The 14,854-nt window shown below is 38.2% G+C and overlaps 2 protein-coding genes across 2 annotated transcripts in view; one reads left to right on the plus strand and one right to left on the minus strand.

Annotated features, from left to right (window-relative positions):
• The window catches only part of PSMD1 (proteasome 26S subunit, non-ATPase 1), a 67,262-nt gene that overhangs the window by 28,991 nt on the left and 23,417 nt on the right, over nt 1-14,854 (minus strand). The window lies entirely within an intron of this gene.
• On the plus strand, nt 1,655-12,798 carry HTR2B (5-hydroxytryptamine receptor 2B). The gene is made up of 3 exons (XM_066325912.1): nt 1,655-2,759; nt 9,391-9,591; nt 11,624-12,798. The coding sequence occupies exons 1-3, from the start codon at nt 2,450-2,452 to the stop codon at nt 12,502-12,504; spliced, it is 1,392 nt and encodes a 463-aa protein (XP_066182009.1). The 5' UTR covers nt 1,655-2,449; the 3' UTR covers nt 12,505-12,798.

Raw genomic sequence — 14,854 nt, forward strand, 5'->3', positions numbered from 1 at the left:
ATTATTACCATAGCTGGATTAATCTTTATTTTTGTAATATATACTTTTCTGATGAATAAAGAAATCAACACTCAATTGTAAATTAACACAGCATGGAATCTCTTATTGACAGTTTCCTTTAAACAGGAAAAATAAAGAACAAGTCAAAACTACTGATAATTCTATTGTATGATCTCAATACACTTTAAGTATTTCTGTTAATTTCTGATAGCAGCCTTCTCTCTTTGGCCCCACAATACCTGCATTCTAGATATGGAATATTTTTCTTTTTTAAAGAAATATAAAATTATGTACTGTTCACTGAAGACCTGATTTCCAGCTCAAGGCTGGTGAGCACTAGCAATTCATGGAATGTAATGGTTGGTGTCATACAGAGGGTCAGACCATGATCTCATGGTCTCTTCTGGCCTTTACTCAAGGACTTATTACACAATTTTGCAGCTAATGTCCTTGGAAGTGAACTCTATTTCCATTTTAATGCAGAACCATAAGATGACATTGAGGCTATACACACATCTGACTGAAAGTTGGAAGGTAAGAAAAGAGAACACTCAGGATAATAAAAAGCAGCTGCAGAAGGAAAGTTTTAAAGTGACAGTGCACACACTTAAAATAAATGTGCTAGACAATATTTTTAGGAAGTTAGGCAAGAAAAAACCTGGAGTGTTTACAGGGCTGCAGAACTTTTCAGGGTTAACTGTGCTTCGGTCCAGAATGCAAGTGAGCAAGAGAGCCCAGAGAGCAGGCAGCAGACAGACAGACAGACAGACACGCTACGGTGCACAGAGACAGAATGTTGTAGTGTGAAGGGTCATTTCCAGGACCTGCACATACTAATACAGCTACAGTGAGCATACATTATAGTTCTGGAGCAGTGAAATAATTAACCCTCTCTGTCTTATTTCCAGCCAACCCCCCCTACCGCGCTCACTTTCCTGCTTTTCCAACACTGGAGCTGGATACACTCACTGGAAGGAGTCAATCAACAAACAAGGATAGCAGCAAACTGCGAGCTTTGCTTATGAACAAAGAGAGAACTGCACACAGACTCTGCTGATCACCTAAACAGAATCAACAAAGAATGGAAGTTAAAGGACAGCAAAAGAGAATACAACCTTATTTCTATGCTTTTTTACATGTGGTAAGAATTAATCTTCTCCTCCATTTCAGAATTGGAGAAAATACCTGGATGAGAAGAAATACAGTTTTCCCAAAACAGAAATTCTTAATCTTCATGATAGAAGAAATGTGCTAAAAAAAAGCACACAAAGAGACAAGCTTCAGAAATATTATAAAAACCAAAAGCAAATGAACAACTTGTTTTCAAGAAAGTATTGAAAAATCTCAACTTTGAACATATGATGAAAAAGAAAATTATAAAGGATCTTCCTGGATGTAAAGTGAGCTTCACTAAAATGCAAGAGAAAGAGGTAAGGCTTTCTTCACCTGAAAACTGCAACATATCAAATCTTCTCAGTAACTGACCATTTGTTCAGCTTAATGTCAGGACAGCTGTTTGAGTCTCTGCTTGAAGGGGGAAATGCAAGCCTTAAGTCTTTAGCAGAGTTGACAGAGAAAGAAAGACAGAGGGAGAGAATGTGCTGTCCTTAATAAAAGCCTTGCTCAGATTACAAAAACAAGCATTTTACTCACCCCCACCCCTTCAAGTAATGGGTAAATTTAGATGTCTCCGTTCGATAAATTTCTACAGTTCCCTTGAGACTGTCAGCAATGTTTTATTGTCTGTAGCTTCCTGACACTCACCTGATAAATTAGGAAGTGCTGAGATTAAAACGGAAACCTCATACATAATTTCTGAAGATATTTTTGGGGTTACCCTCTGAGGAGAAATAGGATTCTTAATAAGGGGAAATATGGGAACTGCTGTCTGCCTACGCACATGCTGCTAGAGACTAGACACTCAGGAGAGGAGGAGTTGCACATACACAACTCCAGCATCTGCCTCTGCATCAGTTTGTACTCAGAAGGAGCAAACCGACATAGACTGCACCTAAAGGGAATCGTTCTGCCTTCAGATTCATCTATCACTCTTTACTACCGCAGGAAAAAAAAAAAAAAAAAAAAAAAAAGGAAGCTAATGCACTACTTCTTTTTGAGATACTGATTTTTTCCTTATAACCTTCTGAAATCTGAATGTCACTATAAAGGGGAGACCAGACCCCTGAACCCTACCAAACAGAGATGGACACAAGACAGGACTTTCATTTTTAAAACTCTTTTGTGCCCAGCAAGGCACAGAATAAAAAAATTGGATACCAGCTCCAACATGGTTATAGTATCTCAAAATAGCAGATGACCAGTCCACTATACTGACCATGCTGGCCTTTCTTCAGGACCATCCTGGACCAGAGAGGAACAGAAAACTCTTACATCATACGCAACTCCTGCGCAAAATACAACTCCTGAAGACATTCTGCTGCACACAAAAATGTCCCATCCTTTACAGTCCTTGAATGGATCTGGAGCTGAAAATGCATCTTTGTCGCCTCTCTCAGTAACAGGAGCACCCAAGCAGGACTACCCAAGTGAGGAACAAGGAAACAAAGTGCATTGGGTAGCACTGCTGATCCTCCTGGTGATAATCCCCACCATTGGGGGGAACATACTTGTCATTCTGGCGGTGTCCTTGGAGAAAAAGTTGCAATATGCTACCAACTACTTTCTGACGTCCTTGGCAGTGGCAGATTTGCTCGTGGGTCTGTTTGTGATGCCAATTGCCCTTCTCATAATATTATTTGGTAAGTGCAGCATGTTTGTTTCATCAGGTTTGCATATGGGGTACAATTTTGGGAGGTATAAATTAAGCAGAAAAGTTGTTTGCTTTCCAGCATTACAATTTTAAAAATCACTAGGATGAGGGCTGCTGAATCCTCTCTCCCTCTCACCTTAATACAACCCTAATGTCTTTATGAGACGTACAACTACGTGGATATTCCTTCCTTTGAAACAAACCATTTGAAAATCATCTAAGACTTAAAAATATTCAAATAGGAGCTGAAGCACAGGGAATTACATTTTGTACAGTGTTATATAAATTTTAACAACATCAGCACAATGCTGGATATTTGTTGTGTTTTGTTACACTAATTTCAGGCAGTATTCTCTTAAAAAACATGAAATCAAGGCTAGGTATCTATTCAGTACACTGAACAGATTTTAAACTTTCTTTAAACTTTGAGTAATGTACCTAATTTTACCTGAGTATTGCCTCCATAAGCAGTCATATATTTACATGGTCACTCGGAACTGGTCCCTGGCACCATCAGTGGCAACAAACTTTACCAGTACCAGTTTCAGAGAAACCGATTTTCTCCCACCCTGGGGAAAGCCACAGGTTCATAAGACATCACAATTAAATCATCTGTCAAGCCAAGAAAGCCTCTGTCCTTGTATCTATTGTTTGAGATACATAATTGTTATTTAGTCAGCATCATATGAAATAAAATAGGTCTTTTTCACCTGAACAAACATTGGATGTGACATTTTCTTGTTAGTCCTTATAGAACAAGCATGATTTTTCCAGTTTCTCAAAACCAGCTTTATTTCAGATAGTGCTTCTGACAACTAATTAGAGGCAGCTCCATGGGAGTCTCTCTTACTGCCAACTTTTCTTTAAGAATACATGGGAAAAAAATCAATGAGACAGGTTTTTCAGTAAACTTGAAGATTTATATAGTTACCTTTAAGGTACACTGGGTCCTAAGAAAAGCTTCAGGACTTCATTTTTCCTAGGCTAGACTCTAAGAGTTGCCTGAACAACACACAAACACAATCATAAACTTTATTTCAGAAAGACCATCAGTAGCTTCTGTTTGCTACAGAAAACTGGTATCACTTTATTAACAAATGCGTTTATTCATTATATGCCTTGAGAATTTCTGTGTGTTATAGACTTCTCCCCAGACAGAAGTGTGAACAAGAGGTCAGAATTCAGTGTTGAGACCGTAGATTAGGGATTTTTTTTCAAGTAACAGTTTCTTGAAAGAATGTACATAACTGAGACAGTGATTTCTAACTCAAAAAACCAGTCACTTATAGAAAACATTGGTATATCATGTATGTGCATGTGTGTGGGAGGCAAGAAGCAGATAGTATCTCCATACTGACACATGGATGCTGTAAACGCTTATTGCCTGCCAAAGGTCTCATTATTAACAACAATAAAGTTACTAGCCATAAAAAGTACGAGTATTGACTAGCAATCAATATAAAAGGAAGACAAATTCTGGATTTTATGGAGTAGGTTTTTGGCAGTAGTGTAGTTTTCTTGTTTTGGATTTTTCAAATTATTATTTTCATTCTGCTAGACTAACAAATCTTTCCTTTATAACTTCATAAGGACTCTATTGCTCCTTAATCTCTCAATTAATCCACTCCTAAACCCTGGTTACAACAGTTTAAAGCATGTTAGGAATCTTAATTCAAAAGTCAAACAAAAACATCTTTCATGGTGCAAGAAATTTACCAGAAAGTAGTAAAATCAGTTATATTAATTAAGACCACAATCTGCCTTCCACACAACAGTGGTTAAAACTAGAACTTCTTGCATATAAGTCTCTCTTTGGCAGCCAACCAGAAAAACTGCTTTGCCTCTTCACCAAACGGGAGAAGATACTGAGGTGTTTATAGAAGTTCAAAGCATGAGCAAAACATGAGAAGTTACTGGAATGAAGACAGAACAGACATAAAATACATAAAAGGTCTAAATCCTGAAGCTACATTAGCCAGATAACTACTTGAACAAAGAAAAGTCATTGACAGCCAGACAGCAAACTAAATCCAGCCTCCTGGCACCTCCACACAGGAATGTTTCCATAATAATGAAAGCAGCTTCAAGATACAGAGTACAAATATTATGCTTCCGATTTGGGACTGCTATCTAATTGTGTGGAGAAGATTTGAAGGAAAAGGTGTGAGCTAAAGTGCGGTCACATTAAGATCCTGACTGTACAAACTAACGTGTCACAGGGTGTTCAAAATCAAAACCTGCTACAGACATTGGGTCCACACCCTGACAGAACATTCACCAAAAAATGTGCAGAAATGGACTGTGTCTGTTATAAAGATCTGCCCCTTTTTAGAGTAAGTATATAAATGAATCTGTAAATTCACTTGCAGGTGTAGTGCCATGAGCAGCAGGATTTATTCTCAGCAGAGCAACCAAAATGTACTCCAATACAAGCATATGCAGAAATTTTAATTTGGGAGTGTGAGTGTCAGAATAATAAACATTTCATAGCTTCTATAGCTTGCTAAATTATTCTTATTTCTTAAAAAAAATCAAGGAGGGCCCACTAGGAGATAACTGCACTCTCTGAATCTAGCTTTCAAAACAGTTACCCCAATTTCTAACACTCAGAACTACTGAAATTCACTGAATAGTGAAATTAGCAAACAAACTTGAGAGATCATCTCATTTGCAAAGCCTGCAGAAGGAAGAAGTCTGATGTCCACAGCTTGGTGGGCAATGGGCTACTTGAAGACAACACGTGAACCATCTTTTAAAATACATTCTTTCCTCCTGATAATTGTCCACTTAAAATCAGAAAGTAATACTGATCATCCTAGGTTGCAAACCATTATTTTAATCTATCACAAGCAACCAGTCCTAATCTTCCCCCATTACCAATGATGAACCATAACAAATTTTCCCTTCTTGCTTGTGCAAACTGCCAGAGAAAACTTCTGAAAATTGGGGACAACTTTCCAAAGTCTCAAATCTAAAGATAAGTAAGAAAACAAGGGTTTATGAGAAAGTAAGCCTAATTGAAAAAGTACTTTGAATAAATTTTAAAAAACTAGAGAACAGCCTGGAGACATCAGGCTTTGGCAGCCCACGGAGCCAAGTACTGACTGCCATGAGGGTGAATACCCCGCTCGCAGCTACAGAAACACACACCAGTGTGAAGATTGAAGCTTAGACTTAAAGTAGCTGAAAATATCAATTTCCATCTCAGCAAAAGCATCATTATATACAACAACAAACCCTTTACAGGTAACACTTTTCTGCAGCCCTTACAGCAGAACAACAACTGGTTTCCAAGTTTATTTAAAGACTTCTCTCAATCATACTTATACATGTACACAAGCAGTGCTTTCTCTCAAGCTTTCAAAAAAATTTTTGGCTTACTGCAAGAGTAGCTCTTCTATATTGCACTTGGTTTTAAGGATTACACATTTCCAAGGTATTTCCTATAAATAAAGCTTTTCTTAAATAAAGATTAATCAAGGGTAGACAAGTTGCAGTAAAAGCTCATTTTACTTCTCTTAAGGTGCAAGGCAAATCCTAAAGCATGTATTTGGTCCTATTTTGACTCAAAATAAGCAAAATATGCAACAGCAGCACTGCTGCAGTGCTGGGAGTATCTAAGGCAAGGTTTTGTAGGAAGAAGAAATTTCTTTTTAATTTATACCACCTGACAGCTGGAGAACCCAGACAAATTTTCAGGCAGGCATCTTGGTCAGGTAAAAATCCAATCCCTATTAGCTCCAGAGAAAAATGGGAGTGGAGAATCTCTGCCCTGGAAATGCTCTGGTCTGCTTGCACAATGTAGATGAATAGGAAGAGAATCAGACCAGTCTAAACTAAGCACGACCTGCTAATGGCTTTGTATCACTACTTGGCAGGACATATTCATTTTACATTCTGAATTATAAAGCAGGACAACAACCAAGCAGGTCACCATCACTTTCTGAGTCATGAAAGGGAATTAATATTCCATTATGTCCCAACTCCTAAACGAATAGAATAGGCCAACAGTGATAGATAGCACCACCATCACCAGAAAAGGACAAGAACTCAGCCCAGAGCATTGCTTCAAACAACAGGCACAAAGCTTCTAATGCAGATGTAACCTACAAATCAAAGTAAGTCGTAGCAAAATGCACCACAGAATGAATCTGAGATAACTGTGTGACTCTTCAGGACTTTAAAGTATCAGTTTCATTATATTTGTTTCATTTAAATAATAACCATCATCTTCAGTCCTTATCAGTCACTGCATTTAAAGTTTACTTTGACTTTGTTTGGACAAAACCTGGCATCTCTTACATAGAAATACAGCAGGATGTAATGTTATAATCATGAATGTGATAACCTACTGACTTCTGCACCCAGTTCAAAACTAGACAAAAATAAAGAAAATAGAAATCTTTCTCTGTTCAGTTGCACTTGTCAACTCACAAAAGCTCTTAAAACTCAAAAATGTACAAGATTGCTTTGTATCAGATCACTGTTTAAATGTATCTTTATTTCAAAGAAGCAGAAGGGCCTTTTGTTGCAAAGTATTTTCTTCTGCAAACAGTAAATTAACTAAAAAAGGAAAGACTTCTTACACTGGGATTCTCCAGATCTCAAAGCAGTTATAATCCAGGGAATGGCATGCGAGTACTATCCAAATGAAGTATTAGCTGCTCACTTCAAATCCAGCTGTGTTATCTGCCATCCTTCAAGCTGTAGAACACACATTCTATTGTTCATGTTTTAGCTGAACTAATCCTTTATAACAAAGTCAAAAGAAGCTGTCAATTTTCTAGAGTGAGCAAAAATATTTCAAGCCCATCAAATCAGTTACTTCTTTTAACTCCTTTTTTTTTTAATTACTGCTGGTTACATGACCCACAATATATTTCGGTTTTTCTTTTTAAAAGAAATCTGTTTCAGAAATGCACCGTACCTTACTGACAGCTGAAGGTCTAGGCATGAAAATTAAGGATGAGTAAATGTTTCATAATTTACAAATTACAACTTTCTCACACCTGCCTGACAGACTAAATTTTTTGAAGCATAATTTCAACCACAGAATCTATTTTAGGAAATAATTATGGTAGATACTAAAATTTTCTGATTAATAAATTGAAAGCAGACTGCCTCTTTCCCATCTGCCTCACTGCCTATGTCATCCTCACGTGGAGTCCTCTGCTTTGGGGATGGCTGAGGCTCAGTTCAGGGCTCCATCCATCCATTCTCTTTGTTTAACATAGAAGGTTTCCCAGCATAGGTAAGAGTGTAGACAAGTACTTGCTATGTTTGTCTTCATAAAATTTTCCATCCACTGGAGTTAATAATTCAAGTCAAAGCAGCACTGCTATCATTTCCATCTATCAGTTATGTTATGAAAAAATGTTTTAATCTCAAATGACTGCAATGTTACCATGCTGATAAGACTGAACCTTACAAAAGTCCAGCTCATTTGGCATTCTCAGCACACAGATCTATTTATGTTGACCAAAAAAATTAAAACCAATCTGATTTGTTAAAATGCAGTTTTTCCCCCCCGATCATCATTCGACAAAGAACTGATTTCCCTAGCAATACTATTAATGTACTTACTGATTGAGTACAGCTGAATTTTATAAGGGAGGAAAATACATTTAGTAGATCAGCTTCTACCATGAGAAACAGAAAAATCTTCCTCATTCACACATTCTTTCCTGAGACTACAGAACATTCTTATAGACACACAACACTAAAGTGCACCTCAAACTGAACACTGTTTGCACTGGATTGCAATAGAAGCTACTTCTGAGTGAAAATAGACCAGTTAAAAAGAAAAATCAGAGTTCCATTAAAGTTCATTTGGTATTGCAGACATTGATAGGGGAGACACAGCTCTCAAAAATACAAGTCTTTTGGAAATCTGAACACTATTAAACCTTTATCTTGGACACAGTGCGGTTCACAGACCCTATGTTTGCAATAAGGATTAATATTAAGGGCAGGTAACTACTCTAAGAAACAGGATGCCAGACTTAAAATCCAAGCCATGGGTCTTGGGGAAACAAAAAAAAAAGGACATGCACAAAAATGTTCAATTTTTATAAAATCATTACTGAGATAGAACAGCCCTACTTTGTCACATTAGTGTTCCAGTGTATCTGGCCAAGTGACAGCAAAGTCATTTTAAAGATGTGTGAACAAGATTCTTCAATATCACTCCTAAGACTCAACAGTGGTTCTACAATGACTAACGATTACTTTGGTTATGACCCATTATCTCCTCCATCAAATATAACCTTGAATCACAGGACTATCAAGCGGAAACAGCTGAAAACAATCATTTAACAGCAGGGTCCCAAGAACTAGTCATGGTCCATTTTTTACAAACTTTTTAATCCAGAGTCCTTGCCACAAAAGTACAAGAAGACAGGGAGAGGTTTATAGTACACAAGTAGCCTGACGAATATGATGGCAGCAACCATGGCAGTTAGGAGCTAAATAAAATATAAGACAGAACTCATCTGAGGCAGTGACAAAGCTCAGTTCCTGTAGTACTATGAACTTTTCAAAAATACTGATGCCACAGGAAAATTACATACTGGAAGTTCTCAAAACCCTTGGATTCTAATGAGTTTTTTGTTTTCTTTCAGATAATACCTGGCCTTTACCGACTGCCTTATGTCCTATCTGGCTGTTCCTTGATGTCCTCTTCTCCACAGCTTCCATCATGCACCTCTGTGCCATCTCCCTGGACCGCTACATTGCGATAAAAAAGCCCATCCAGGCCAGCCAGTACAATTCATGGGCTACAACAATCATCAAAATCATCGTGGTCTGGCTCATTTCAATAGGTATGTGAGAGTTGGAGACTGGAAAAGGAACACAGAAGCTTTTCATGTCCAAAACAATAGGCGAAATGTGGGGGAAATGCAAAATTTGGCCAAGTACTATTGACTGGAGAACCATAACAGTCAGGCTGGCTGAAGTCCACCTCTTGGATCATACATAGCTACATCATAAAAATCTGCCTGAACCACTGCTCCTTATTAGGCTCACCAGAAAGGCCAAGGATTGAGTCAGAGTATTAATCATCACTCTTCTTCATGGTCCTAAAAGTTCAAAAATCAGAAGACAATTATCTGCATGCATAGTATGTCTCCTGGGAAAGCAAGATTTCATGTTCCCGTGGTGCTATATTTTGTCCCAAACACAATTTTAAGCCTTTAATAGATCTTGGTAAAATTCTGTGTCGCATAAAGGAAGTACAAAAGGGTTAATTATTTATAGCAGAGATATAAGAGAGTGTCTGGTAACATCCAGGCTAACACTGAAGGCTAAGACAGCATATAGAAAGGCTAATGTCTAACAAAAAAAAAACCCTCAAACAATCAAACAACAAATCCTGAACTGTTTATATGAAGAAGTTTATACCAACATCAAAATTTCTATGATATCAGTGTCTCTGTGATGTGCATGTGGCACCTCATCTGTCTTTAATGCCTAAAAAAATGAATCTGTAAAATGAGCTAAGGAAGTGAAAACATTTAATTCAAATAACTTAATACGTGCTCCAGACAGTCTTAATGCTGTATGCTCTGTGTGCAAGACCAAATGAAATTATTCTGCATTATTAAGGCAAATGATGTACAGAAGAATGGGTACATTCACCTTCTTCGCTGAGAGAAATCCCAAATTTCTGAGTTGAAAAAAAATTCTGGAAGAGTTGTGATGATATGAGAAAAGATGCTATCATCCACTTCTCTCACCCAAAACACCTTACATGACAAGACACTCACAAGTTGACCTTTTAATACGTGATTTATTGCCATTAAACAGCATGTACTTTTCAACTTCTTTTTATCTGACATAAAACTACTCTGCAGCTGAGCCAAGTTCTCCAAATCAAAGGTTAATTTGGTTCAATCTTCATTTTAAATGCTTGTTGTATCTGAAGGTGTGCTTCTAATTAAGAAAGGGATCAAGTTGCTGAAGAGTAACCCATTTTGCTCTTGCTGCTTTCAACCAACTTGAGTATGCAGAGTAGCAAAGGAATACAGTAAATCCCTATATCTCATTAAGTGGTATCAGAAAACAGCACAAATCAGCTTCACCAGACAGCAAGGAACCTGTTGTTTTTGTTGCAATGTCAGACTGCTGGCAAATGAAGTGCTGACTGTAATTTAGTGGTTATAAAAAATTCATTTAAAGACAAGACTGCTAACATTTTTTTTAAACTAGTGGTGAATTACAGAGCTAGCCAGTCTCATTTAAACACTCCTAAATATGCAGGAGACTTTAAACAACAAATCCATCTCAAACACACACTGCATAATTCTGGCAACTATTTAGCTACTTGTATATATGAAAGAGTCAAGCAGGGTGAAAAAAATCAGCTGTCTGTGTCCAGTCTCTTGATGTGGTTAATAGAAGAGGGAAAGACAAGATCTAGGTATTTACAAAACTGCCCTTCAAAAAGTGCAAATGTTACCCTGGGGAAGAGGAAAAAAAAAGGGGGAGATGGCATTAGGGAAACATATTTCACTGGAGGAAAAGCCACACTAATTCTAATAACCAGAGAAAAAGCAATTCATGTGTTTTACACTTGAAAAGTTGGCAACTTTACACTGCTTCCTCAATCACTACAAGTTAGGCCCTATCTCCTTAGAAAGCACACTCTGTTAAAGCTCAGCCTGCCAAGTCTTACAAAGTACTGTTTGCCCAATTACCCACGTGATGCTCTCAACACTTCAGGTTGTGTCCATCACCCTGTGCCTGCTCCAGAGCTCAGGAATTGCCTTTCTTTAGAAACCCCGAGGCTTCAGGCCCAGTGAAGCGATTGCAAGCAATTACCCTTTGCTGAAACACTTGTTTTTTCTCTGACAGGCATTGCAATTCCAGTCCCTATCAGAGGCATTGAGGACGGAAATGGTAACTCTACAAACATCACGTGTGCCCTGGTGCCTGATCGTTTTCATGACTTCATTCTGTACGGATCAGTGGCTGCTTTCTTCATTCCCCTCGCTATCATGATCGTCACTTATTTCCTGACAATCCAAGTGCTGCACAAAAAGGCCTATTTGATCAACAAGCCGCCCCAGCGCTTCACCTGGTCGACAGTGGCCACAGTCTTTCAGCGTGACACGACACCTGCCTCCTCACCAGAAAAGGTGGCCATGCTAAATGGCTCCAGAAAGGACCAGACTTTGTCCAGTGACATGCCCATCTGCAGGACATCCACAATTGGAAGGAAGTCCATGCAAACTATAACCAATGAACAAAGGGCATCAAAAGTTCTGGGGATTGTATTTTTTCTTTTCTTGCTGATGTGGTGCCCATTCTTCATAACAAACATCAGCTCAGTTCTGTGCAACTCCTGCAACAAGGAGGTTTTTCAAAAGCTTTTGGAGATATTTGTTTGGATAGGGTATGTATCCTCAGGAGTGAACCCTCTTGTATATACACTCTTCAACAAAACATTTAGGGAGGCTTTCAGCAGGTACATCACGTGCAACTATCGGACCACAAAGCCTATCAAGGCCCTCCGGCAGTGCTCCAGCAGGATCTCTTTCAGAAACGCTGTAGCGGAAAATTCCAAGCTCTTTGTCATGAATGGGATGAGAAATGGGATTAACCCCATTATGTACCAGAGCCCAATGAGGCTGAGGAGCTCACCCATCCAAGCATCATCAGCCATTCTGCTGGATACGTTGCTGCTCACTGAGAATGAGGTTGATAAAACAGAAGAACAAGTCAGCTATGTATAGTGGAATGGCAGCCATGTCCATACAGCATTACTGTATGTATTATTCTAAATAACTGCGCTGTAAGAGGGTATAAATACTATTGTTTTCTGTTATTTATGTGAGCAATATCTTATAAATTTATACTAATTCCTCTCCTCCAAAGTCTCCTCTACTTTAACCCCAACCCCATGATGACAACCACTTCATTCCATGACAAATGACTCATGCAGAACTGTAGCCTAAGGAAGAAGGAAATAAATAAAAGCTAAATCAGTTTAAGTATCTGCCTTCAGTTCTCATCATCTTCAGTTTCTTCAATGCACATCTTTATAAGAAAGTGTTTCCATACAAACACTACTCTAACATTCGCTCTGGCAAGAAGACAAAACTTCGTAGGTTGATGCTCTACAATGGAAGTAGCAGGGCACAAGCTCACTGGTTTTAATTTAGATCTCTGTAAACAGACCAGCACACAAGCTCACTGCTTTCCCTCCTACAGATACATTCCTCTCTTGAGACTGAGTATCCACATAGGAGATTTCCTTGTTCTCTGAGGGTGTGGAAATCGCAAGCAGAATCACTCACTCCAGAGACCAATGTACAAGCCCATTCCATAAGGCCTTATTAAAAACTCCATGTATGGAAATTATCCCTTTACTATAGGGATGGGCAGAATATTTCACCCACCCGAATTTCATCTCCATTACATTCACATATGCATAAGCTCAGTGTTGGCAGATTACTAAGAGACAACTGCCCTTTTTTCTTTTTATACTAAAAAATGAATTATTTAATCAAAATAACACAGTACACAATCAATGATCATAAGAAAAACAAGATACACAATGCCTGGAACATTCCTATAATTTATATGAACAAGCTTCCTTTTTAATGACCATGGAAACTTCAGTGAACGCCTCCTCCCTCCTCCAGTGTAGTTCACAGAAAGTAGAGAAATCACAGACAGAACAGCTACTTCACAAGAAAATAAGAGCAAATATTTAAGAGACAGCAGAGACAAAAGTACTGCCTACACCTGTACATATTCACAGTTTAGCTGAGCTCAAAATTATTTAATTGGACTTACGGCAAATTACAGGTCCCAGTTTACACTCTCTCAAACATGCACATACTCAAGACTTCAGTACAAGCACAAAATTAATAGAAAGAATTGGTCCTCACAATCTATAAATGCTACCAGAATCTGTTGTATGGGAAATCAGAAACTTCTGACAGCTCCAGACTCTTTGGGAAAGGAAATCTGATTTCCCCAAAGTACAGGAGTTCTTACAGCAAGCAGCTAGCTCATAGTTTTTTCAATAGTTTCCATTTACAGTAAAATTTTCAGCTCAGGCTTTGTTTTCATTTTTAATGTTTTCAGCATTCTTCGGTTACACTAAAATTATGTACAGCAAAAGGCTTAGGATTTTTTCATCTGCAGAACAGAAAGTACTAAAGATAACATGTCCTTCCTTTATTTATTTATATATATTTAATTTAAAACATATGCAAGCTCAAAACAGAGCCTACTGTAACAACTGCCAGAGAGTTTCAGGCGAAGGCATTAAAAATACATCTGTGGTACTTGCAGTAAGTTGTCTCCTTCCTCCCCTTTTTGATGATAATCACTACCCACTTAAATCAGAGTAAATTCTAACTGCTCTCCCTCCTATTCACTTAATCAAAATTTGTTTAAGAGGATTCTGTAGTTAAAAGCCAGGATGGATGGACTGTGATAGCTGTAAAAGACATCTACACTTAAAAATACTTGAGAATCAAATGCTTTTAGTAAGACCTAGATCACTTTGACGCTCAAACAGGGAGGGAATAGGAATTAAAAAAACCCAAACCCCTAAAACATCCTGGCATGTCACTGAAAACATCACAGAGCAGTGCTTTATTTAACCCAGGGCTCTGGAACCAGGTGAAGGTGCAATCACATCCATGCACAAAGTGATCACAGCAAAAATCTTAAAAGCATAATTTGTAATGCAGGAACTAGCCTTCATGAGCAGTAATACCAAAAGGCAATCACCATTCCTCAAGGGTTATTGCCCAGCAGACAGAAAGCAGTCATCTTTGAAAACTCTCTTGATACTTAAATAGATCCATATTAATTAAACAAAAAAGTGTTCAAATAGCAGGCAGCAATCACCTACTTCCAGCAGCAACTTATGTTTTCCCTTTCCAGCAGAAACATCACAGGTGGCTCATGGCACCTAGAAAGACTGAGAGGTAACTCAGCTCCTTTCTGAATGACCCTGTTCTTGTACAGATGTCAAGTGTGCAATCTGTCTTACACAAGGAGTAATTTGCCCTAAATGTCCCACAGAGAAAGATTCCAAGGCCTCTTTGTAATTAGTGCTTAGAC

The sequence above is a fragment of the Sylvia atricapilla genome, chromosome 10, assembly GCF_009819655.1.
Source record: "Sylvia atricapilla isolate bSylAtr1 chromosome 10, bSylAtr1.pri, whole genome shotgun sequence".
In the NCBI taxonomy this organism is placed as follows: Eukaryota; Metazoa; Chordata; class Aves; order Passeriformes; family Sylviidae; genus Sylvia; species Sylvia atricapilla.